This window comes from Scyliorhinus torazame, unplaced genomic scaffold (genome assembly GCF_047496885.1).
Source record: "Scyliorhinus torazame isolate Kashiwa2021f unplaced genomic scaffold, sScyTor2.1 scaffold_1073, whole genome shotgun sequence".
NCBI lineage: Eukaryota > Metazoa > Chordata > Chondrichthyes > Carcharhiniformes > Scyliorhinidae > Scyliorhinus > Scyliorhinus torazame.
The window spans coordinates 4609-28936 of record NW_027308800.1 but is presented as its reverse complement, the minus strand read 5'-3'; the positions used below and the strand labels follow the sequence as shown (position 1 = coordinate 28936).

The window sequence follows — 24328 nt, the reverse complement described above, 5'->3', positions numbered from 1 at the left end:
TAGGCCAGTGAGCTTAACTTCGGTAGTAGGGAAGATGCTGGAATCTATCATCAAGGAAGAAATAGCGAGGCATCTGGATGGAAATTGTCCCATTGGGCAGACGCAGCATGGGTTCATAAAGGGCAGATCGTGGAATTTAGTGGAATTTTTTGAGGACATTAACAGTACGGTAGATAACGGGGAGCCAATGGATGTGGTATATCTGGATTTCCAGAAAGCCTTTGACAAGGTGCCACACAAAACGATGTTGCATAAGATAAAGATGCATGGCATTAAGGGAAAGTAGTAGCATGGATAGAGGATTGGTTAATTAATAGAAAGCAAAGAGTGTGAATTAATGGGTGTTTCTCTGGTTGGCAATCAGTAGCTAGTGGTGTCCCTCAGGGATCAGTGTTGGGCCCACAACTGTTCACAATTTACATAGATGATTTGGAGTTGGGGACCAAGGGCAATGTGTCCAAGTTTGCAGACGACACTAAGATAAGTGGTGAAGCAAAAAGTGCAGAGGATACTGGAAGTCTGCAGGGGGATTTGGATAGGCTAAGTGAATGGGCTAGGGTCTGGCAGATGGAATACAATGTTGAAAAATGTGATGTTATCCATTTTGGTAGGAATAACAGCAAAAGGGATTATTATTTAAATGATAAAATATTAAAACATGCTGCTGTGCAGAGAGACCTGGGTGTGCTAGCGCATGAGTCGCAAAAAGTTGGTTTACAGGTGCAACAGGTGATTAAGAAGGCAAATGGAATTTTGTCCTTCATTTCTAGAGGGATAGAGTTTAAGACTAGGGAGGTTCTGCTGCAATTGTATAAGGTGTTAGTGAGGCCACACCTGGAGTATTGTGTTCAGTTTTGGTCTCCTTACTTGAGAAAGGACATATTGGCACTGGAGGGTGTGCAGAGGAGATTCACTAGGTTAATCCCAGAGCTGAAAGGGTTGGATTACGAGGAGAGGCTGAGTAGACTGGGACTGTACTCATTGGAATTTAGAAGGATGAGGGGGGATCTTATAGAAACATATAAGATTATGAAGGGAATAGATAGGATAGATGCGGGCAGGTTGTTTCCACTGGCGGGTGAAAGCAGAACTAGGGGGCATAGCCTCAAAATAAGGGGAAGTAGATTTAAGACTGAGTTTAGGAGGAACTTCTTCACCCAAAGGGTTGTGAATCTATGGAATTCCTTGCCCAGTGAAGCAGTAGAGGCTCCTTCATTAAATGTTTTAAGATAAAGATAGATAGTTTTTTGAAGAATAAAGGGATTAAGGGTTATGGCGTTGGGGCCGGAAAGTGGAGCTGAGTCCACAAAAGATTAGCCATGATCTCATTGAATGGTGGAGCAGGCTCAAGGGTCCAGATGGCCTACTCCTGCTTCTAGTTCTTATGTTCTTATGTTCTAAGCTCAAATAAATCGCAGGGAAGATTTTAAGCCTCCGAGACAGGGAGGCAGAGAGGCAACTGGCAACGAAGACCACATAATCTCGACAGTACAGAAGGAGGTCATTTGGCCCTTCGAGTTTGCACCAATAGAATCAATCGACGAACAACATGAATCAAGCAGACCAACTGTCTACCGGAGGAAAGACGGAAAACAAACACACAAGGATACGCAACGAATCACAGGCATAGAGATTTGCAGACAACGATGGAGGCAGACGCATTGTCATAGAGGTGAGGCTGTCACCTCTGTCAGAAGGACTGTCAGAGAAACACGTTAACAGCAAAACCGCAGACGGACAATTAAGAATATACCTGGATCTGTAAACTCGAAGACAGGCAGAACAGTACAAAGGTGGAACCACAAATCCCCAATCAGAAACAAAGACAGACAGGCCAGAAGAGGGAAATACCCACACATTGGCAGGCACAAAGGAACACCGAACATTACATGCAGAGGCCATTAGACACAGAGAACCACAGATACAAAGAGATATCGGGAAGTATCTCGGGCATTTCCTGTTCTGTTATTTAAACATAAGTAGGGTTCGAGAAGTCGTCCGGTCTGACAAGGTCCGGAATGTAGCAAGGGATATGAGCTGAACGAAAATATTGAGTAATTTCCGAGCCAGGCTGACACAATAAAAGTCATGCGAAATTGGATCTTGGAAACATGGAGAGTGAACTTAAATGAAATCTATTGATAGAAGAAACTTGTGTCTACTCCCATGAAATTGCACACATTGTACAACATATCAGTTTAGGATATATAGAGATGTAAAACATGCAATGAGGAGAGAGGATTGAGAAAATGAAGTCTTATGACTTATTTATTCCATATGATGGAGGCGTAAATTATGAGGGGCATAGGCAGAGTGGATGGTCAGAGACATTTTCCCAGGGTAGAGGGGTCAATTACTAGGGCCATAGGTATAAGGTGCGAGGGGCAATGGAAAGAGTAGATGTACGAGGCAAGTTTTTTACGCAGAGGGCAGTGGGCGTCTGGAGCTCGCTGCCGGAGGAGGTGATGGAAGCAGAGACGACAGTAACGTTTAAGGGGCATCTTGACAGTCACATGAATAGGATGGGAATAGAGGGATACGGACTCCGGAAGTGTAGAATATATTAGTTTAGTCGGGCAGCATGGTCGGCGCAGGCTTGGAGGGCCGGAGGGCCTGTTCCTGTGCTGTACATTTCTTTTCTTTGTTCTTTGTAAAGAAATATTATATTTCTCTGTGGGACACTGTGAAACGGGTTGTGTGATGTGCTTGGCATGTTTGTGATATATATATATAGAGAGAGAGAGAGAGGGAGACAGAGAGAGAGAGAGAGAGAAAGATAGAGAGAGCAAGAGAGAGACAGACAGATAAATGTACTTCTACCCCAAACTGCACCGAAAATGCAACATGAAATGTATTTATATTTGAGGAAACTATACGTCAAAAGGAGCTTAAGTGCAATGAGTTTAAAGATGAAATGGAACATCGTACTTCATACAGATTGAACCACCCTGAGGAATCCATTTGTTTGTTCCATAAAGTAAAGCTTCATTCCAAGGCAGAAAGTTCATTTCAGAGAGAAAGAAGCCTTCCCAATGGGGAGAGTGCATGTCTTGTATTGTTAATGCTGGACGTTTTATTGAATAAAAAAGAATATCATTCGTTGCCTAAAAATGACTGTTTATAGGTGAGTTTAAATAAATAGAACAATTTGGAATCTAACCGTGTGTTTAAGCTTAATTTATTTTGTTAATCAGGGAGTAAATACACATTTTTAATCGTTAATAGTGGTATTGGAATTCACACTTTTGGTTTTAGTACAAACACTTCTTGTGATCAAAAAATGCAATTTGTTGTGATATCTTCGCCTCGTTTCGCACTGGCATTTGAGCAGAACGACAATTATCACTTGCCATTGTATAAAACTCTCCTCAGTCATTCTCCCATCATTAATTCGCAACAGCTTGATATCTCGCCATTCCGTCTCTTTCTGCACTGACTGTCGCTCCCGCCTTCCACTTTCCTCACGCCATTTATGTACATTTGCTCTTTCCCTGTCATCTGACACGCTCTCTTCCTTGGCTCTTCCTCTCTTTGTCCACAGTCGGCAGCTGCTTCATCTTTTGCATTCAATATCTCTCCACAAGGGTCCCGTACCCTCAATCCATCTCGCCTCACTGACAATATTGCTCATCAGAAACTTCCACCAATCTCACTCTGCCCTCACACTCATTCTTTCTCTTTGGCAGAAGCTCTGGCTTAACATCCAATGATTCTCCGCACGTAATCATTCTCTTTTAAAAATTCTCTTTTAAGGGGCTTATGTCCCCAGTTGCAACCCACCCCCACTGTGTCGGTATTCTCCAAGCTCATTCTCAAGGGGCTCCAAAGGGTTAATGCTGAGAGTCTGTTTCTCTTAACGGGAGAATGATGGGGGGAATAGACACATTTCGAAGCAGTGTCATTTTAGGATGAGCAGGAATTTCTTCTCTCAGGAAGTTGTGAGTCTTGGATTTATTTTCAACACAGGCAGAAGAATATATTTAAGGCTACGATAGGTACAAAATTGATCATTAACAAAATGAGTGGTTACGGGAAAAGGACACAGATGTATACGTGAGGAGTACGGCATCAGCCCTGACCAATTGAATGATTGAGCAGTCTCGAGGGACAGAAGAGTCTATTTCTGTTGCTATGTTTATGGTCAATCTATTCCACACTTTTTCACTCGCTCTCCAAAATTCCGACCACCCTCATCAGTTCCACAGAACTCCCACAGAACTCCTGCAGTGCAGAATGAGGCTATTGGGCTGATCGTATCTGCACCCACTCTCAGAATAAATACCAAGGTCACGCCCCCACCCTGTCCCTGTAATCATGTATCCTGCATATCTTTGGAGACCGGCTGGTAATCCGGCATGGCTGATACAACTAAACTGCACATATCTGGTCTCTGGGAGGAAACAAGCGCATCCGGAGGAACGCCTCGCAGACACGAAAGAACGCAAAAAGTCCACACTGTTATCAAAGTCAGGAATCGAACTGGATTGCGTGGGGCTAACCACTGTTCCACCGTGGCTTCCTGTTCTTTCATTCGCTTTCCCACTCAGTATCTGTACATAGACACACTCCCTCCCGCCATCCATGTTTATTGATTGAAGTTACTCTCGTTTTCTCTACTCAAGTCTCCCAACACAAGCATCCTCCTCAGTCTTTCCACTTTGGAACAACATGTTTCTGCTCCATCTGAGGCCTAAAGTCAGCCTGTTCTCCACATTTCCCTCCTCTGATTAATCTCTCATTGTATTTGTTAAGACTTTCCCTTTACTTTCCCCTTCATCTCTTTCCATTAAGCTCTTGTTTTTCCCTTCCCCTGGCTCCTTTCTTATCCCACCATCTCCTAACCATCTTCCCCAAGCTCCCTCTCTCTGTTGCACTATCTATCTCGTCCTCTTCCCTCTGTTTCCCCCATGCAGATCTCTGACCTCATCCCTCCCTTAATCTCCTTCTTCTTTAGTGTCCAGAGTTTCCCTACATGTGCATCCACGACTTTCTTACACTAAACGCACCTTTTGTAGCCATTAATAACAGTAACTTCTCTCTCCCTTCTCTCCGACATCCTTCTGACACACTCCCTCTACTGTCGCGCTCTTAAACGTTCCTCACCAATCACTGATGTTACTGTACCCAGTTACCTTTTATAGAGTCACCGCCTGTGAGCTGTGTGAGCATGGGGTTCAAGGTACCGATGAACAGATTGTTTCGGAGCAGCATAACAGAGTACCAGTACAGGTGTGTCAAGAAGATCTTAGAGGAGATGCAGCTTCTGAAGGAGGGAATTTCTTGCTGATTGCTCTCTGTGTTCAGAGAAAGGGAACAAAAAAACAAAAATTTAGCAAAGTAGGTGGTGATTGAGCGCCAGGGCAGTGGCGGAGACACGGGGTAAAAGAACTCGAGGGAAGCGGCGGAGACACAGAGTAAAAGAGCGCATCGACAGCGCCGGAGACACAGGATAAAAGTGCGCAAGGACTGAGGCGGAAACAGGGTAAAAGGGCGTAAGAAGAGCAGACGAAAAACAAGATAAATGAGCAGGAGGACAGCAGCAGAGACACCCGGTAAAAGAGCAGGAGGAGAGCAGCAGAGACACCGGGTAAAAGGGCAGGAGGAGAGCAGCAGAGACACCCGGTAAAAGAGCAGGAGGAGAGCAGCAGAGACACCCGGTAAAAGAGCAGGAGGAGAGCAGCAGAGACACCCGGTAAAAGAGCAGGAGGAGAGCAGCAGAGACACCGGGTGAAAAAGCAGCAGGAGGGCAGCAGAGACACAGGGTAAAGGAGCCTGAGGAGAGCAGCAGAGACACAGGGTAAAAGAGCACGAGGAGAGCAGCAGAGACACCGGGTAAAAGAGCGCGAGGAGAGCAGCAGAGACACCGGGTAAAAGAGCACGAGGAGAGTAGCAGAGAAAAAGGGTAAAGGAGCGTGAGGAGAGCAGCAGAGAAAAAGGGTAAAGGAGGACGAGAGCAGCAGAGACACAGGGTAAAGGAGCACGCGGCGAGCAGCAGAGAAAAAGGGTAAAGGAGGACGAGAGCAGCAGAGACACAGGGTAAAGGAGCACGCGGCAAGCAGCAGAGACACAGGGTAAAGGAGCACGAGGAGAGTAGCAGAGAAAAAGGGTAAAGGAGCATGAGGAGAGCAGCAGAGAAAAAGGGTAAAGGAGGACGAGAGCAGCAGAGACACAGGGTAAAGGAGCGCGTGGCGAGCAGCAGAGACACAGGGTAAAGGAGCAGGAGGAGAGCAGCAGAGAAAAAGGGTAAAGGAGCACGAGGAGAGCAGCAGAGACACCGGGTAAAAGAACAGGAGGAGAGGAGCAGAGACGCCAGGTAAAAGAGCAGGAGGAGAGCAGCAGGGACACAGGGTAAAAGAGCAGGAGGAGAGCAGCAGAGAAAAAGGGTAAAGGAGCACGAGGAGAGCAGCAGAGATACCGGGTAAAAGCGCAGGAGGAGAGCAGCAGGGACACAGGGTAAAGGAGAGCGAGGAGAGCAGCAGTGACACAGGGTAAAGGAGCGCGAGGAGAGCAGCAGGGACACAGGGTAAAGGAGCGCGAGGAGAGCAGAAGAGACACGGGAAAAGAGCACGAGGAGAGCAGCAGAGACACCGGGTAAAAGAGCACGAGGAGAGTAGCAGAGAAAAAGGGTAAAGGAGCGTGAGGAGAGCAGCAGAGAAAAAGGGTAAAGGAGCGCGAGGAGAGCAGCAGAGAAAAAGGGTAAAGGAGGACGAGAGCAGCAGAGACACAGGGTAAAGGAGCGCGCGGCGAGCAGCAGAGACACAGGGTAAAGGAGCAGGAGGAGAGCAGCAGAGAAAAAGGGTAAAGGAGCACGAGGAGAGCAGCAGAGACACCGGGTAAAAGAGCACGAGGAGAGGAGCAGAGATGCCAGGTAAAAGAACAGGAGGAGAGCAGCAGTGACACCGGGTAAAAGGGCAGGAGGAGAGCAGCAGAGAAAAAGGGTAAAGGAGCACGAGGAGAGCAGCAGAGACACAGGGTAAAGGAGCACGAGGAGAGCAGCAGAGACACCGGGTAAAAGAACAGGAGGAGAGGAGCAGAGACGCCAGGTAAAAGAGCAGGAGGAGAGCAGCAGAGACACCGGGTAAAGGAGCACGAGGAGAGCAGCAGAGACACCGGGTAAAAGAACAGGAGGAGAGGAGCAGAGACGCCGGGTAAAAGGGCAGGAGGAGAGCAGCAGAGAAAAAGGGTAAAGGAGCACGAGGAGAGCAGCAGAGAGACCGGGTAAAAGCGCAGGAGGAGAGCAGCAGGGACACAGGGTAAAGGAGCACGAGGAGAGCAGCAGAGACACAGGGTAAAGGAGCGCGAGGAGAGCAGCAGAGAAAAAGGGTAAAGGAGCGCGAGGAGAGCAGCAGAGAAAAAGGGTAAAGGAGCGCGAGGAGAGCAGCAGAGAAAAAGGGTAAAGGAGGACGAGAGCAGCAGAGATACAGGGTAAAGGAGCGCGCGGCGAGCAGCAGAGACACAGGGTAAAGGAGCACGAGGAGAGTAGCAGAGAAAAAGGGTAAAGGAGCACGAGGAGAGCAGCAGGGACACAGGGTAAAAGCGCAGGAGGAGAGCAGCAGGGACACAGGGTAAAGGAGCACGAGGAGAGCAGCAGAGACACAGGGTAAAGGAGCGCGAGGAGAGCAGAAGAGACACAGGGGAAAAGAGCACGAGGAGAGCAGCAGAGACACCGGGTAAAAGAGCACGAGGAGAGTAGCAGAGAAAAAGGGTAAAGGAGCGTGAGGAGAGCAGCAGAGAAAAAGGGTAAAGGAGTGCGAGGAGAGCAGCAGAGAAAAAGGGTAAAGGAGGACGAGAGCAGCAGAGACACAGGGTAAAGGAGCGCGCGGCAAGCAGCAGAGACACAGGGTAAAGGAGCACGAGGAGAGTAGCAGAGAAAAAGGGTAAAGGAGCACGAGGAGAGCAGCAGAGACACAGGGTAAAGGAGCGCGAGGAGAGCAGAAGAGACACAGGGGAAAAGAGCACGAGGAGAGCAGCAGAGACACCGGGTAAAAGAGCACGAGGAGAGTAGCAGAGAAAAAGGGTAAAGGAGCGTGAGGAGAGCAGCAGAGAAAAAGGGTAAAGGAGTGCGAGGAGAGCAGCAGAGAAAAAGGGTAAAGGAGGACGAGAGCAGCAGAGACACAGGGTAAAGGAGCAGGAGGAGAGCAGCAGAGACACAGGATAAAGGAGCGCGCGGCGAGCAGCAGAGACACAGGGTAAAGGAGCAGGAGGAGAGCAGCAGAGACACAGGGTAAAGGAGCGCGCGGCGAGCAGCAGAGACACAGGGTAAAGGAGCAGGAGGAGAGCAGCAGAGACACAGGGTAAAAGAACAGGAGGAGAGGAGCAGAGACGCAGGGTAAAAGAGCACGAGGAGAGCAGCAGAGACACCGGGTAAAAGGGCAGGAGGAGAGCAGCAGAGAAAAAGGGTAAAGGAGCACGAGGAGAGCAGCAGAGAAAAAGGGTAAAGGAGCGCGAGGAGAGCAGCAGAGAAAAAGGGTAAAGGAGCGCGAGGAGAGCAGCACGGACACAGGGTAAAGGAGCACGAGGAGAGCAGCAGAGAAAAAGGGTAAAGGAGCACGAGGAGAGCAGCAGAGACACCGGGTAAAAGCGCAGGAGGAGAGCAGCAGGGACACAGGGTAAAGGAGCGCAAGGAGAGCAGCAGAGAAAAAGGGTAAAGGAGCACGAGGAGAGCAGCAGAGACACAGGGTAAAGGAGCGCGAGGAGAGCAGCAGAGACACAGGGTAAAGGAGCGCGAGGAGAGCAGCAGAGACAGCGGGTAAAGGAGCACGAGGAGAGCAGCAGAGAAAAAGTGTAAAGGAGCGCAAGGAGAGCAGCAGAGACACAGGGTAAAGGAGCGCGAGGAGAGCAGCAGAGACACACGGGAAAGGAGCGCGAGGAGAGCAGCAGAGACAGCGGGTAAAAGAGCAGGAGGAGAGCAGCTGGGCCAGAGGGTGAAAGAGCGGGAGAGACACAGGGCAAAAACGCAAGATAACAGCAGCATGGACACAGAGTAAATGAGCGCGAGGAGAGCAGCAGTGGCAGAAAAAAGAAGTGAAGAGAATGGTGGAGACAGAGTAGACGAGCGCGAGGACAGAACCCGCAACACGGCATAAAAGATCACGAGGAGAGGGGCGGAGATGTGGGGGGTCCGTGAAGTATCCAGCGTTCTGGACAATGACCTCAGCAGGAAATTTACCAAAGGCAGCTCCTCACAAACTGCATCGGTTGCAGCAGCAGTTGGATACACCGAGGCTCATGCAGGTGGTGGAAAGCGTCATCGACAGGAGTTTTAGAGACGTGGTTACATCCAGGTGCAGGCAGACATATGGGTGACCACTAGAAGGGGCAGGCAGGCCGTGCAGGAATCCCCCAATGCCGTCCCCATCACTAACAAGGAAACAGTTTTGTATACTGTTGGTGGGGATGCCCTAGCAGGGGAAAACAACGTCAGCAGCCAGAGCAATGGCACCTCGGATGCCTATGTTGCTCAGCAGGGAGCGAAAAGAGCAGAATGTCAATAGGTACAGGCGACTCTAAAGTTAGGGGCACATATAGGCACTTCTGTGGGCGTGAAAGTGATTCCAAGATTGTATGTTGCCTGCCCAGTGCCAGGATGCAGGACGTTTCTGAACAGCAGGAGGTATTCTTAACGGGAGGGTGAACAGCCAGTGGTCCTGGCATACATTAGCATTTACGAAATAGGCAGGAAGAGTGACGATTTCCTACAGGGGGAGGTTACAATTAGGTTGTACGTTGAGAAACAGAACCCCCAGGGTTGTAATCTCGGCGTTACTCCCTGTGCCACGTGCCAGTGAGGCTATCAATAGGAAGACAGTGCAGCTAACCTCGTGGCTAAACAGCTTCTGTATGGGGAAGGCGTTAGAACATAGAACATAGAAAATACAGCACAGAACAGGCCCTTCGGCCCACGATGTTGTGCCGAACCTTTGTCCTAGATTAATCATAGATTATCATTGAATTTACAGTGCAGAAGGAGGCCATTCGGCCCTTTGAGTCTGCACCGGCTCTTGGAAAGAGCACCCTACCCAAACTCAACACCTCACCCAACCCCAAGGGCAATTTGGACATTAAGGGCAATTTATCATTGGCCAATTCACCTAACCTGCACATCTTTGGACTGTGGGAGGAAACCGGAGCACCCAGAGGAAACACACGCAGACACGGGGAGGACGTGCAGAGTCCGCACAGACAGTGACCCAAGCCGGAATCGAACCTGGGACCCTGGATCTGTGAAGCAATTGTGCGATCCACAATGCTACCGTGCTGCCCTTAAGAACAAATAAATCTACACTATATCATTTTACCGCAATCCATGTACCTATCCAATAGCTGCTTGAAGGTACCTAATGTTTCCGACTCAACTACTTCCACAGGCAGTGCATTCCATGCCCCCACTACTCTCTGGATAAAGAACCTACCTCTGATATCGCTCCTATATCTTCCACCTTTCACCTTAAATTTATGTCCCCTTGTAATGGTTTGTTCCACCCGGGGAAAAAGTCTCTGACTGTCTACTCTACCTATTCCCCTGATCATCTTATAAACCTCTATCAAGTCGCCCCTCATCCTTCTCCGTTCTCCCGTTCTAATGAGAAAAGACCTAGCACCCTCAACCTTTCCTCGTAAGACCTACTCTCCATTCCAGGCAACATCCTGGTAAATCTTCTTTGCACCTTTTCCAAAACTTCCACATCCTTCCTAAAATGAGGCGACCAGAACTGTACTCAGTACTCCAAATGTGGCCTTACCAAAGTTTTGTACAGCTGCATCATCACCTCACGGCTCTTAAATTCAATCCCTCTGTTAATGAACGCGAGCACACCATAGGCCTTCTTCACAGCTCTATCCACTTGAGTGTCAACTTTCAAAGATGTATGAACATTGACCCCAAGATCTCTCTGATCCTCCACATTGCCAAGAACTCTACCGTTAACCCTGTATTCCGCATTCATATTTGTCCTTCCAAAATGGACAACCTCACACTTTTCAGGGTTAAACTCCTTCTGCCACTTCTCAGCCCAGCTCTGCATCCTATCTATGTCTCTTTGCAGCCGACAACAGCCCTCCTTACTATCCACAACTCCACCAATCTTCGTATCGCCGACAAATTTACTGACCCACCCTTCAACTCCCTCATCCAAGTCATTAATGAAAATCACAAACAGCAGAGGACCCAGAACTGATCCCTGCGGTACGCCACTGGTAACTGGGATCCAGGCTGAATATTTGCCATCCACCACCACTCTCTGACTTCTATCGGTTAGCCAGTTCGTTATCCAACTGGCCAAATTTCCCACTATCCCATGCCTCCTTACTTTCTGCGTAAGCCTACCATGGGGAACTTTATCAAATGCCTTACTAAAATCCATGTACACTACATCCACTGCTTCATCCACATGCTTGATCACCTCCTCAAAGAATTCAATAAGACTTGTAAGGCAAGACCTACCCCTCACAAATCCATGCTGACTATCCCTAATCAAGCAGTGTCTTTCCAGATGCTCAGAAATCCTATCCTTCAGTACCCTTTCCATTACTTTGCCTACCACCGAAGTAAGACTAACTGGCCTGTAATTCCCAGGGTTATCCCTAGTCCCTTTTTTGACAGGGGCACGACATTCGCCACTCTCCAATCCCCTGGTACCACCCCTGTTGACAGTGAGGACGAAAAGATCATTGCCAACGGCTCTGCAATTTCATCTCTTGCTTCCCATAGAATCCTTGGATATATCCCGTCAGGCCCGGGGGACTTGTCTATCCTCACGTTTTTCAAAATGCCCAACACATCTTCCTTCCTAACAAGTATTTCCTCGAGCTTACCAATCTGCTTCACACTGTCCTCATCAACAATATCGCCCCTCTCATTTGTAAATACAGAAGAAAAGTACTCGTTCAAGACCTCTCCTATCTCTTCAGACTCAATACACAATCTCCCGCTACTGTCCTTGATCGGGCCTACCCTCGCTCTAGTCATTCTCATATTTCTCACATATGTGTAAAAGGCCTTGGGGTTTTCCTTGATCCTACCCGCCAAAGATTGTTCATGCCCTCTCTTAGCTCTCCTAATCCCTTTCTTCAGTTCCCTCCTGGCTATCTTGTATCCCTCCAATGCCCTGTCTGAACCTTGTTTCCTCAGCCTTACATAAGTCTCCTTTTTCCTCTTAACAAGACATTCAACCTCTCTTGTCAACCATGGTTCCCTCACTCGACCATCTCTTCCCTACCTGACAGGGACATACATATCAAGGACACGTAGCACCTGTTCCTTGAACAAGTTCCACATTTCACTTGTGTCCTTCCCTGCCAGCCTATGTTCCCAACTTATGCACTTCAATTCTTGTCTGACAACATCTTATTTACCCTTCCCCCAATTGTAAACCTTGCCCTGTTGCACGTACCTATCCCTCTCCATTACTAAAGTGAAAGTCACAGAATTGTGGTCACTATCTCCAAAATGCTCCCCCACTAACAAATCTATCACTTGCCCTGGTTCATTACCAAGTACTAAATCCAATATTGCCCCTCCTCTGGTCAGACAATCTATCTACATACTGTGTTAGAAAAGCTTCCTGGACACACTGCACAAACACCACCCCATCCAAACTATTTGATCTAAAGAGTTTCCACTCAATATTTGGGAAGTTAAAATCGCCCATGACTACTACCCTATGACTTCTGCACCTTTCCAAAATCTGTTTCCCAATCTGTTCCTCCACATCTCTGCTACTATTGGGGGGCCTATAGAAAACTCCTAACAAGGTGACTGCTCCTTTCCTATTTCTGACTTCAACCCATACTACCTCAATAGGGTGATACTCCTCCAACCTCCTTGTGAGGGGTAGGTCTTGCCTTACAAATCTTATTGAATTCTTTGAGGAGGTGACCAAGCATGTGGATGAAGGTAAAGCAGTGGATGTAGTGTACATGGATTTTAGTAAGGCATTTGATAAAGTTCCCCATGGTAGGCTTATGCAGAAAGTAAGGAGGCATGGGATAGTGGGAAATTTGGCCAGTTGGATAACGAATTGGCTAACCGATAGAAGTCAGAGAGTGGTGGTGGATGGCAAATTTTCATTAATGACTTGGATGAGGGAGTTGAAGGGTGGGTCAGTAAATTTGCAGAAGATACGAAGATTGGTGGAGTTGTGGATAGTAAGGAGGGCTGTTGTCGGCTGCAAAGAGACATAGATAGGATGCAGAGCTGGGCTGAGAAGTGGCAGATGGAGTTTAACCCTGAAAAGTGTGAGGTTGTCCATTTTGGAAGGACAAATATGAATGCGGAATACAGGGTTAACGGTAGAGTTCTTGGCAATGTGGAGGAGCAAAGAGATCTTGGGGTCTATGTTCATACATCTTTGAAAGTTGCCACTCAAGTGGATAGAGCTGTGAAGAAGGCCTATTGTGTGCTCGCGTTCATTAACAGAGGGATTGAATTTAAGAGCCGTGAGGTGATGCAGCTGTACAAAACTTTGGTAAGGCCACATTGGGAGTATTGTGTACAGTTTTGGTCGCCTCATTTTAGGAAGGATGTGGAAGCTTTGGAAAAGGTGCAAAGAAGATTTACCAGGATGTTGCCTGGAATGGAGAGTAGGTCTTACGAGGAAAGGTTGAGGGTGCTAGGCCTTTTCTCATTAGAACGGAGAAGGATGAGGGGCAACTTGATAGAGGTTTATAAGATGATCAGGGGAATAGATAGAGTAGACAGTCAGAGACTTTTTCCCCGGGTGGAACAAACCATTACAAGGGGACATAAATTTAAGGTGAAAGGTGGAAGATATAGGAGGGATATCAGAGGTAGGTTCTTTACCCAGAGAGTAGTGGGGGCATGGAATGCACTGCCTGTGGAAGTAATTGAGTCGGAAACATTAGGGACCTTCAAGCAGCTATTGGATAGGTACATGGATTACGGTAAAATAATATAGTGTAGATTTATTTGTTCTCAAGGGCAGCACGGTAGCATTGTGGATAGCACAATTGCTTCACAGCTCCAGGGTCCCAGGTTCGATTCCGGCTTGGGTCACTGTCTGTGCGGAGTCTGCACGTCCTCCCCGTGTCTGCGTGGTTTTTCTCCGGGTGCTCCGGTTTCCTCCCACAGTCCAAAGATGTGCGGGTTAGGTGAATTGGCCAATGATAAATTGCCCTTAATGTCCAAATTGCCCTTGGTGTTGGGTGGAGGTGTTGAGTTTGGGTAGGGTGCTCTTTCCAAGAGCCGGTGCAGACTCAAAGGGCCGAATGGCCTCCTTCTGCACTGTAAATTCAATGATAATCTATGATTAATCTAGGACAAAGGTTCGGCACAACATCGTGGGCTAAAGGGCCTGTTCTGTGCTGTATTTTCTATGTTCTATGTTCTATGAACTGCCTTTCTGCAGCTGTTATACTATCTCTAATTAATAATGCCACCCCCCACCTCTTTTACCACCCTCCATAATCTTATTGAAACATCTATAACCAGGGACCTGCAACAGCCATTTCTGCCCCTCTTCTATCCAAGTTTCCGTGATGGCCACCACATCGTAGTCCCAAGTACAGATCCATGCCTTAAGTTCACCCACCTTATTCCTGACGCTTCTTGCGTTGAAGTATACACACTTCAACCCATCTCCGTGCCTGCAAGTACTCTCCTTTGTCAGTGTTCCCTTCCCCACTGCCTCATTACATGCTTTGGCGTCCTGAATATCGGCTACCTTAGTTGCTGGACTACAAATCCAGTTCCCATTCCCCTGCCAAATTAGTTTAAACCCTCCCGAAGAGTACTAGAAAACCTCCCTCCCAGGATATTGGTGCCCCTCTGGTTCAGATGCAACCTGTCCTGCTTGTACAGGTCCCACCTTCCCCATAATGCGCTTCAATTATCCAAATACCTGAAGCCCTCCCTCCTACACCATTCCTGCAGCCACGTGTTCAACTGCACTCTCTCCCTATTCCTAGCCTCGCTATCACGTGGCACCGGCAACAAACCAGAGATGACAACTCTGTCTGTCCTGGCTTTTAACTTCCAGCCTAACTCCCGAAACTTGTTTATTACCTCCACACCCCTTTTCCTACCTATGTCGTTGGTACCAATGTGCACCACGAGCTCTGGTTGCTCACCCCCCCCTTAAGGATCCTGAAGACATGATCCGAGACATCCCTGGCCCTGGCACCCGGGAGGCAACATACCTTCCGGGAGTCTCGCTCGCGACCACAGAATCTCCTATCTATTCCCCTAACCATTGAATCTCCTACAACTATTGCTTTTCTATTCTCCCCCCTTCCCTTTTGAGCCCCAGAGTCAGACCCAGAGACCTGGCCGCTAGGCCTTCCCCCAGTAGGTCATCCCCCCCAACAGCATCCAAAACGGTATACTTGTTTTGAAGGGGAACGGCCACGAGGGATCCCTGCACTGCCTGCCTGTTTGTTTTTTTCCCCCTGACTGTAACCCAGCTATTCTTGTCCTGTACCTTGGGTGTGGTTACCTCCCTGTAACTCTCCTCAATCACCCCCTCTGCCTCCCGGATGATCCGAAGTTCCCTAACACGGTCTTTGAGGAGCTGAAGTTGGGTGCACTTCCCGCAGGTATAGTCAGCGGGGACACCAGTGGTATCCCTCACCACCCACATCCTACAGGAGGAGCATGCAACTGGCCTAGCCTCCAACCCTCTTACCTTACAGAATATAGCTGCCGTGTGGACTAACTAGATGTCCGCCCTCCGACTCTGCTCCCAGTCAGCTACACTTTCTGTAAACTCCTGGCTCTCTTCGCACTCTTTGCGGAAATGTCGGAAACAAAATGAAAGGAGCAACTTACTCCCTCCTCTCCTAACTCCCTCGGTCACCAAACACTTACTATAGCACTCAAAAAGCACCAAATTCAGCACTCCCTCGGTCACCAAACTCTTACTATAGCACTCAAAAAGCACCAAATTCAGCACTCCCTCGGTCACCAAACTCTTACTATAGCACTCAAAAAGCACCAAATTCAGCACTCAGTGCAAACAAAGTCTGCACTGTAGGGGATCACTTTTATACTGTGAATCTAGCCTCTGAAAACTGGCCTAATCCAATTAACTAATTAACAAGCTCCAGCTACAAGTGCCTACAAGTAGAAGCCTGTTTAAAGCTGATTGAAAATTCACCTTCTTCTAAACCAAACAGCAACTTTTAAGTTAATTAACTAAATAAAAGAAAGACTAAACTTTAGATAAAAATGAAGCCTTATACTCCCTCGGTCACCAAACTCCTACTATAGCACTCAAAAAGCACCAAATTCAGCACTCAGTTAGATGTGGAGATCATTGGGATTTTCTCCGGGAATGGTGGGAGCTGTACAAGAAGGATGGGTTGCAACTAAGCTGGAGGGGCACAAATATCATGGCCAGGTGGCTTGCTGCTGTCACTTTGGCAGGTTTAAAGGCGTGTGGCAGGGAGATTGGAGCCATAGCAGTAGGTCAGGAGGTGAATCATTTGATGGGGAACTAGTAAACAAGGCCAGTTAGACTGAGCAGGTAAGGAGACGTTGCTGAACACAACAGGACTGGTGGTCTGGCGTGCATTTGCGAGAAGTATAATAGGCAAGGCAGATGTCCTTAGAGCTTGGATTAGTACTTGGAACTATGGCATTGTTGCTCTTACTGAGACCTTGTTGAGAGAAGGACAGGATTGATAGCTAAACATTCCAGGATTTAGATGTGTAATGCGGGATAGAGGGGGATGTAAAAGGGGTGGGGAAGTTGCATTATTGGTTGAGCAGAATATCACAGCTGTACTGCGGGAGGAGACCTCAGAGGGCGCATGGAGCGAAGCCACATGGGTGGAGTTCAGCAATAGGAAGGGTGCAATCACTGTGTTGGGGGTTTACTGCAGGCCTCCCAACAGCCAGCGGGAGATATGTTAGACATGCAAACACATTTAAGAAAGATGCTAAAGCACCAGGGCTGTTGTGGTTGATGATTTTAGCTTCCACTATGTTTACTGAGACTCACTTAGTGATAGGGGCTTGGATAGGTCAGAATTTGGAAGGACAAGCCAGGAGGTTTTCTTGAAATATTATGTAGATCGTACAACAAGGGAAGGGGCGTTCTGGACTTCGTATTGGGGAATGAGCCATGCCAGGTGATCGAGGCTTCAGTCGCGGAACATTTGGGAACGGTGACAATAAGTTATGAAATATGAAGGTACTTGTGGAAAAGGAGAAGAATAGTCCTCGCGTGAAGGTGCTAATTAGAGAAAAAGCTAATTATAAAATATTAGATCGGAACTAAAAATTTAGTTAGCGGCGGTTGCTTGAGGGTACATCAAAATCTGACATGTTGGAGTCTTTCAAATGTCAGTTGATGAGCGTTCTGGACCGCATGTTACTGTGAGGATGAAGGATAACTATGGGATGTTTCGGGAACCTTGGATAACGAGAGAAATTCTGAGCCTCGTCAAAACGTAAAATGAAGCACTCGTAAGACCTAGAAGGCTGGGAATAGACAAATTCCTTATGAGGAATATAAAGAAAGTAGGAAGAAACTTAAACAAGGAGTCAGGAGGTCTAAAAGACGTCATGGAAAGTAATTGCCAAACAGGATTAAGGAAAATACCAAGGGTTGTTTTTATATGTGTATTTAGAGCAAGATGGTAGCAAGGGAAATGGTTGCGCTGCGCAAGGACAGAGGAAGAAATCTATGTGTGGATCCAGAGGAAATTGGAGAGGTAACAGATGAGCCTTTGCATCAGTTTTTGCCAAACAGAAGGACTTGGTAAATGATGAGTCTGGGGAAGGGTATAAAGATAGCCTGGGAGGTATTGGGTGTCTTGAAAAACATGAAGGTAAATAAGTCCCTAGGGCCTAACGGGATTTACCGCTGAATAGTGAAACTGCTAAGGGAGGATATTTCTCTGGCCTTGTCAGAAATCTTTCTATCCCCATTGGTTACAGGTGTGGTCCGCTTGAGATGGGTGGCAAGCATGATCCAGGATAATACAGGCCGGTGAACCTTACCTTGGTGGAAGGGAACTTATTGGAACAGTTTCTTTGGAACAGGATTCACCGCCATTGGAAACAAATTGACTTATTAGTGAGAGGCAACATTGCTTTTCGAGGCGGTGTACGTGCCTCGCTAACTTGACCAAGTGAAATGTGATTGATCTTTTTATTCATTGAGGAATATAAAGAAAGTAGGAAGAAAATTTTAAAAAGGAGTCAGGAGGTCTAAAGGAGGTCATGAAAAATAATTGGCAAAATGTATTAAGGAGAATCCCAAGGCTTGTTTTTTTATGTGTGCATCGCTGGTTACCACAATGTAGCCATGTGAAATGGCCACCTGCAAAGTACTATGGGAATTGTGGTCAATTTGGTACACAGACAGGTATACAGCCTCTGTGCATTGTGCAAATAAACCAGACCTGGGAAGGAACTCCTAGTTCATTAAAGATCGATCACCATTTTCCCCAATACAGTAGCATTCACATTAAGAATCATCAACGATAGCAGACTAACCAGTACCAGCCCCCCTTATTTGGAAAGGCCTACGTGCCTGGGACAATATAGCAAGGACCCGCCCAGCCATCGAGGTATCCGCCCCGAATTGGCGAAGATCGAAAAGGATGATCAAACCCCTATCGATTCATTGGACCTAGAGTAAGGACCGTCCAAAAGGGCACGAATGAGACGAGGATAAAAAGCCCTGCGCACTCAGGATCAGCCTCGTTTGGTACCGGCCTGTGCGTGACCAACTGTAGCAGAACAACCAAGTTCAAGGAACCACGGTCATTTCCTGAAGGATGAGCCCAGCTGAGACGAACCTAACAACTTCCAACCGACCACGTGGACCCGGATAAAGGCCTTATCTCGCACAGTGCCGGTCACTCGAAGTTAAGTAAAGGTCATTTTAGTTATTAGGTGCAGTTTAGAACGGAGCCGTGTGTATTATTGCATACAGATACAAGTCCTGTGTTATTAATAAACTGTGTTTTTGAGCTAACATACTGGTTGTGTGGTCATTTGGTCAATATAAGAAACAGCTTGTGGTTCACCTGAAGGGTAAAAAGGCAACAGCAACATATAGTGCCGATTCCTAGTTGGCCTTCAGATTATGGTGGTGGGTTGCCTTCTTGAATGCTGCAATCCATAAGGTGTTCACCAATTGTGCTGTGAGGGAGGGATTTCCAGGATGTTTGCCAAGCCCATGAAGGAACGGTGATATATTTCCAAGTCAGGGTGGTGAGTGACTTGGACGGGAACCTCCAGGTGGTAAGAGTCCCAGTATCCGCTGCTCGTGTCCTCGGAGATGGTTATGGACGTTGGTTTGGAAGGGGTTGTCAAAGGAAACTTGGTGAGTTATTGCAGTGCATCTTCTGGATTCTACATACGTCAGCCACTGTTGGTCGGTGGTAGAGGGTTTGAATATTGGCAGAAGGGGAGGCAATCAAGCGGGGTTGCTTTGTCTTGGATGGTGTCGAGCGTTGTTGGAGCTGCACGCATCCAGGCATGTGGAGAGTATTCCATTGCACACCTACATTGTGCCTTGTAGATGGTGGATAGGTTTTGGTGGGGGTGAGGGGGAGGTTTCAGGAGGTGAGTTATTCGCCGTAGGATTCCAAGCCTTTGAGAAGACCTTGTCGCCACATTACTATTCTGGCTATCACAGTCCAGTTTCTGATCAATGGTAAACACCGGGATGTTTATTATGGGGTATTCAGTGAGGGCAATTCCACTGAATGTCAAGGGGCTGTCGTGTTGGGTGTTCTGGTATACAAACAGGTCAACACGGCTGGAGATGGTGTAACTCTATTTTATTAACAACTCAGCTGTAATAACATACTGTAAGCTTGGGTACCTGCATTACCAGCTTATCTGTGGACCCTGTCCTATCACTACCTAGGTGAGGCACTCAGCACATGGTGAATGTCTGTGTTGCAGGCTGTGAGCTCTGTGCTCTGAGCTGGCTGCTGCTAGGATGAGCAGGAACTCTCCTGTTCCCTGTCTTTACAGTGCGTGTGCTCTCACTGGTGATTGGCTGCGATGTTGTGGATGCTGGTTGGTCCTACTGCATGTCCATCAGTGTGTGTGTGATTGCACCATGATACGCTGATGTATATCATGACAGGGGCGTTGGTTAGATCCCTCTACACAAAAGCAATTTACTGCAGATGCTGAAATCTGAAACCAAAAGAGAACATGCAGGAAAACATCAGCGGGTCTGGCAACATCTGAAAGAAGAGAAAAGAGCTGACGTTTCGAGACCGGATGACCCTTTGTCAAAGCTACAAGACCTAGAAAGTGGAAGATATTTATACTGTATGTTGACGGAATGAACGATCAGTCACAGCCACATAAAGCAAGGGAAAAGAGTACATCTGGTAGTACCGAGAGAATAAAAGATGTGAAAGGCCAAACCGCCTTTCCTTTGCTTTCTGAGACTATGGCTCATTTTTCGTTCCCTCACCCTACAGTATAAGTATCTCTTACTTTCTGCGCCTTTTCGCTTTCGCAAAGGATCACTCGAAACATTAGCTATTTTCTGTCCTTACCGAAGCTTACAAACTGTCTGAGATTTTCCAGCATTTGCTCTTATGGTTAAATCCCTCTTGTAGGAGATGGTCATTGACTGGCACCTGTTGGCGCGAATGTAACTTTCCAATTGTCATCCCAAGCCTAGATATTTTCCAAGTCTTGCTGCATTTCGACATGGACTGATTCATTATCTGAAGAGTCGCTAATCATGCTAAACATTGTGCAGTCATGCGCAAACATCCTCACTTCTGACGTTATGATGGAAGAGAGGTCATTGATGAAATAACTGAAGAAGTTGGGGACTGAGTTGGTTGAACTCCAATCACCGCGACTATCTTCCTTTGTGCCGGGTATGACTCCAACCAGGGGACAGTTTCCCCCTGATTCCCATTGATTCCAGTTTAGCTCGGGTTCCTTGAGGTGCGAGTGACTGCCCTTATCATCGAGGCAGCTTTGACCGAGCGTGGCAACATTCGGTCAAAGCTGCCTCGATGATAAGGCCAGTCACTCGCACCTCACCTCTGGCATTCAGCTATTTTGTCCATGTTTGACCCAGGGCTGCCATGAGGTCAGAAGCTGAATCCCCCTGGCGGAACCCAAACTGTGCGTCCATGCGCAGGTGATTGCCGGGAAAGTGATGCTTGATTGCACGGTTGATGACTCCTTCCATCACTTTGCTGATGGTGATGAGAGGACTGATTGGGCGGTAATTGGCTGGCAATTTGTCCTGTTTCATGTGTACAGGACACGCTCGGGCAATTTTCCACATTGCCGGATAGATGCCAGTGTTGTAGCTGTATTGGAACAGCTTGGCTAGGCGAGCCGCAAATTTTGGAGCACAAGTCTTCAGTACTATTTCCGCGGTAATGTCATGGTCCTTAACCATTGCACTGCATGCAGGAACGGAAGTGGATATTGTCTACATAGAGCTTGTGAAACATTTCGCAAGATCTCCCATTGCAGACTGGTACAAAATGTGAAGGTACATGGGATCAGAGATGAGCTGGCAACATGGATACAGAACTGCCTAGGTCATAGAGAAAAGAGGGTAGCAGTGGAAGGGAGCTTTTCTGAATGAACGGCTTGGACTACAGGTGTTCCGCTGGGACCTTTGCTGTTTGTAGTAAAAAAAATATTTGGAGGGAAACGTAAAAGGTCTGATTGGTAAGTTTGCGGACGACACACGTGTTGGTGGAATTGCAGATCGTGATGAGGATTGTCAGAGGATGCAGCAGGATATAGATCGGTTGGAGACTTGGACGGAGACATGGCAGATGGCGTTTAATCCGGATACGTGATGTAATGCATGTTGGAAGGTCTAATATAGGTGGGAAGGATACAGTAAATGTCAAGACGATCAAAAGTATTGACAGGCATAGAGAGAGCTGGGTGTATAAATCCACAAATCACTGAAATTGGAAACGCAGCTGTAGAAGTTAGTCAAGAAGGCATACGGCATTCTTGCCTATATCGGCCGGGGCATTGAATATTAAAATTGGTAAGTCATGTTGCAGCTGTATAGAACCTTAGTTGGTCCATACTTGGAATATTGCATACGATTCTGGTTGCCACAATACCAGAAGAACGTGGAAGCTTTGGCGGGAGTGCAGCAGAGGTTTATCAGTCTGTTGCCTGGTCTGGAGGTATTAGCTATGAAGAGACGTTGGATACACTCAGATTATTTTTACCGGAACGACGAAGTTGGTGGGGCGACATGATAATAGTTTATAAAATGATGAGTGGCATGGACAGAGTGGATAGTCAGAAGCTTTTTCCCAGGGTGGAGAAGCTAATTACCAGGGAACATAGCTTTCAGTTGTGAGGCGCAGTCTTTTACACAGAGGGTGGTGAGTGCCTGGAACTCGCTTCCAGTGGAGTTGGTGGAAGCAGGTACAATAGCGACTTTTAAGAGTTATCTTTGAATACAAGAATAGGATGCGAATAGCGAAGCACGGGCTCTCGAAGTGCAGAGGATTTTAGTTTAGGCAGGCATGGTAATCGTTGCAGGCTTGGAGGGCCAAAGGGCCTGTTCCTATACTGTATAAAATCAAATTGCTGCGGATGCTGGAATTTGAGACCAAGAGAAAATGCTGGAAAATCTCAGCAGGTCTGGCAGCATCTGTCAGGAGAGAAAAGAGCTAATCTTTCGAGCCCAGATGACCAGAGCTTTGATAAAGGTCATCTGGACTCGAAACGCTAGCTATTCTCTCTCCCTACAGATGCTGCCAGACCTGCTGAGATTTTCCAGCATTTTATCTTTGGTTTCTGTTCCTATATTGTGCTGTTCTTTATTCTTTTTCGTTGTGAACAAGAAAATAGATGGACACTTAATTCATAGATTCCCTATGATTCCTCGAGCGCAGGATGAGGAAATTCTACCCATCAGGTCTGCACCGATCCTCTGAAAAAACAGTTTCCCTCGACCAACCCCTCCAACTTAACCCGAAATGCGGTGCTTTGATCATAGCCACTCCAGATTTCTGGATACTAAGGGCACAATTCAACAACGTCAATGTAATTCACCTGCACATCTTCGATTATTCAATGAATAATTTCAATCAGAATAGTCAAATAGATTTATCACCATTCTATTATCTCACATTCAAGCATAGAATGAGACAGTCCGGCCATCATACACGATCTTGCAATGTCAAATAAGCTTTCTGATCACTTCCGAATCCGTCCCTCCTTCCCGACATCTATGAAAATGTGTCTTCTGATTACGGTTAGCCCCACCAGTGATTTCATTTTCTTTGATATGAGAATGTCAGCAACAATCTCCTTTATTTGATAGTTGCTGCCTCTCTTCGTAGAACTGCGGGCCCCAAATTGAAAGACAAGGGAGCAGCAGGTAACAGAGAGAACGGAAGTCAGAGGGACTAAACAGTAGGCAAAGGGATCATTCTGAAGTGATTGCGTGGGGAATGGCAGAGGTAATTGAAAAGAGACAGTGGGAAAACGGAGCATTGATCAGAAGGTTATAAAGTGTAAGATAGGAAATGGCATTGAAAATAATGGCAAGTTGAGGAGAAAATTGAGGAGAAAAGGGGCATTCTAAAGTAATAAGGTACAAATAAGGGGAGGGACTGCGATGGTAAGCATGCGCTGTGATACGAGGAAGAGCAGGCAACACGGGGTGGAAGGAGACAAGCAAGGAAACGTGAGAGATAATCTCACCTGACCCAAGAGCTTGTGGATTCACATCTTCGGTCTCTGCATCGTGCTGTCCGTGGCTTCTCTCTTGTTCTTCCTCTTGGTTACTCTCACCCATGCCTCCTTCGGTCTCTTGCTCTCGTACCCCACTTATTACTCTCACCTCTTGCGACGCCCTGTTCTCCTCGCGCGAGGTCCCACCTGCTCCGGATCGTGGATGCGCCTGGCTCGCAATGAGCGGCTCACGGCAGAATGGCACCAATTCTAACTTCCCGCAACTGACCCTGACCAAACAAGCAACAATTTCCATCTTTAAACACAATGGCCACTGAAACATCAGGAGCTAACCGTTCATGCAGCAACTGAGAAGGGGAACGAAGCAATGCAGCGGTTAAGCTTTTGCTTCGTTATGATCTGACGTGTGTCTTGGAGATGATGGACAGGCTTTTGTGGGGGACAAGGGGTGAGTTGCTCCCCCTATTATTCCAGGCATTTGAGCTGCCCTGGTAGCCACCAGCTCGGACAGTTTAGTTTCTGATCAATGGTAACTCCCCAGGATGTTGATTCACCATCGTAAGAGACATTAGAGGCATGGTTGCACAATAAAAAGAGTGATTTGGGGCAACCCAAACATGTAAGGACCATCTTGAGGTGTCAACCCAAATAAGTACCTTTAACCAAGGATTTCTAATTTCAAAA

General features: G+C 47.3%; 1 protein-coding gene across 1 annotated transcript in view; it reads right to left on the bottom strand.

Moving 5' to 3' along the window:
* LOC140406995 (equilibrative nucleobase transporter 1-like) overlaps positions 1 to 23904 on the bottom strand; it is a 45372-nt gene extending 21468 nt beyond the window's left edge. The window contains exons 1-2 of the mRNA XM_072494799.1: positions 23654 to 23904; positions 5133 to 5294 (exon numbers count right to left, since the gene is read on the bottom strand). Coding sequence (XP_072350900.1) covers positions 5133 to 5294; positions 23654 to 23747 — 256 coding nt within the window. The 5' untranslated portion in view covers positions 23748 to 23904. The remainder of the gene's footprint in view (positions 1 to 5132; positions 5295 to 23653) is intronic.
* Positions 23905 to 24328: the final 424 nt, after the last annotated feature.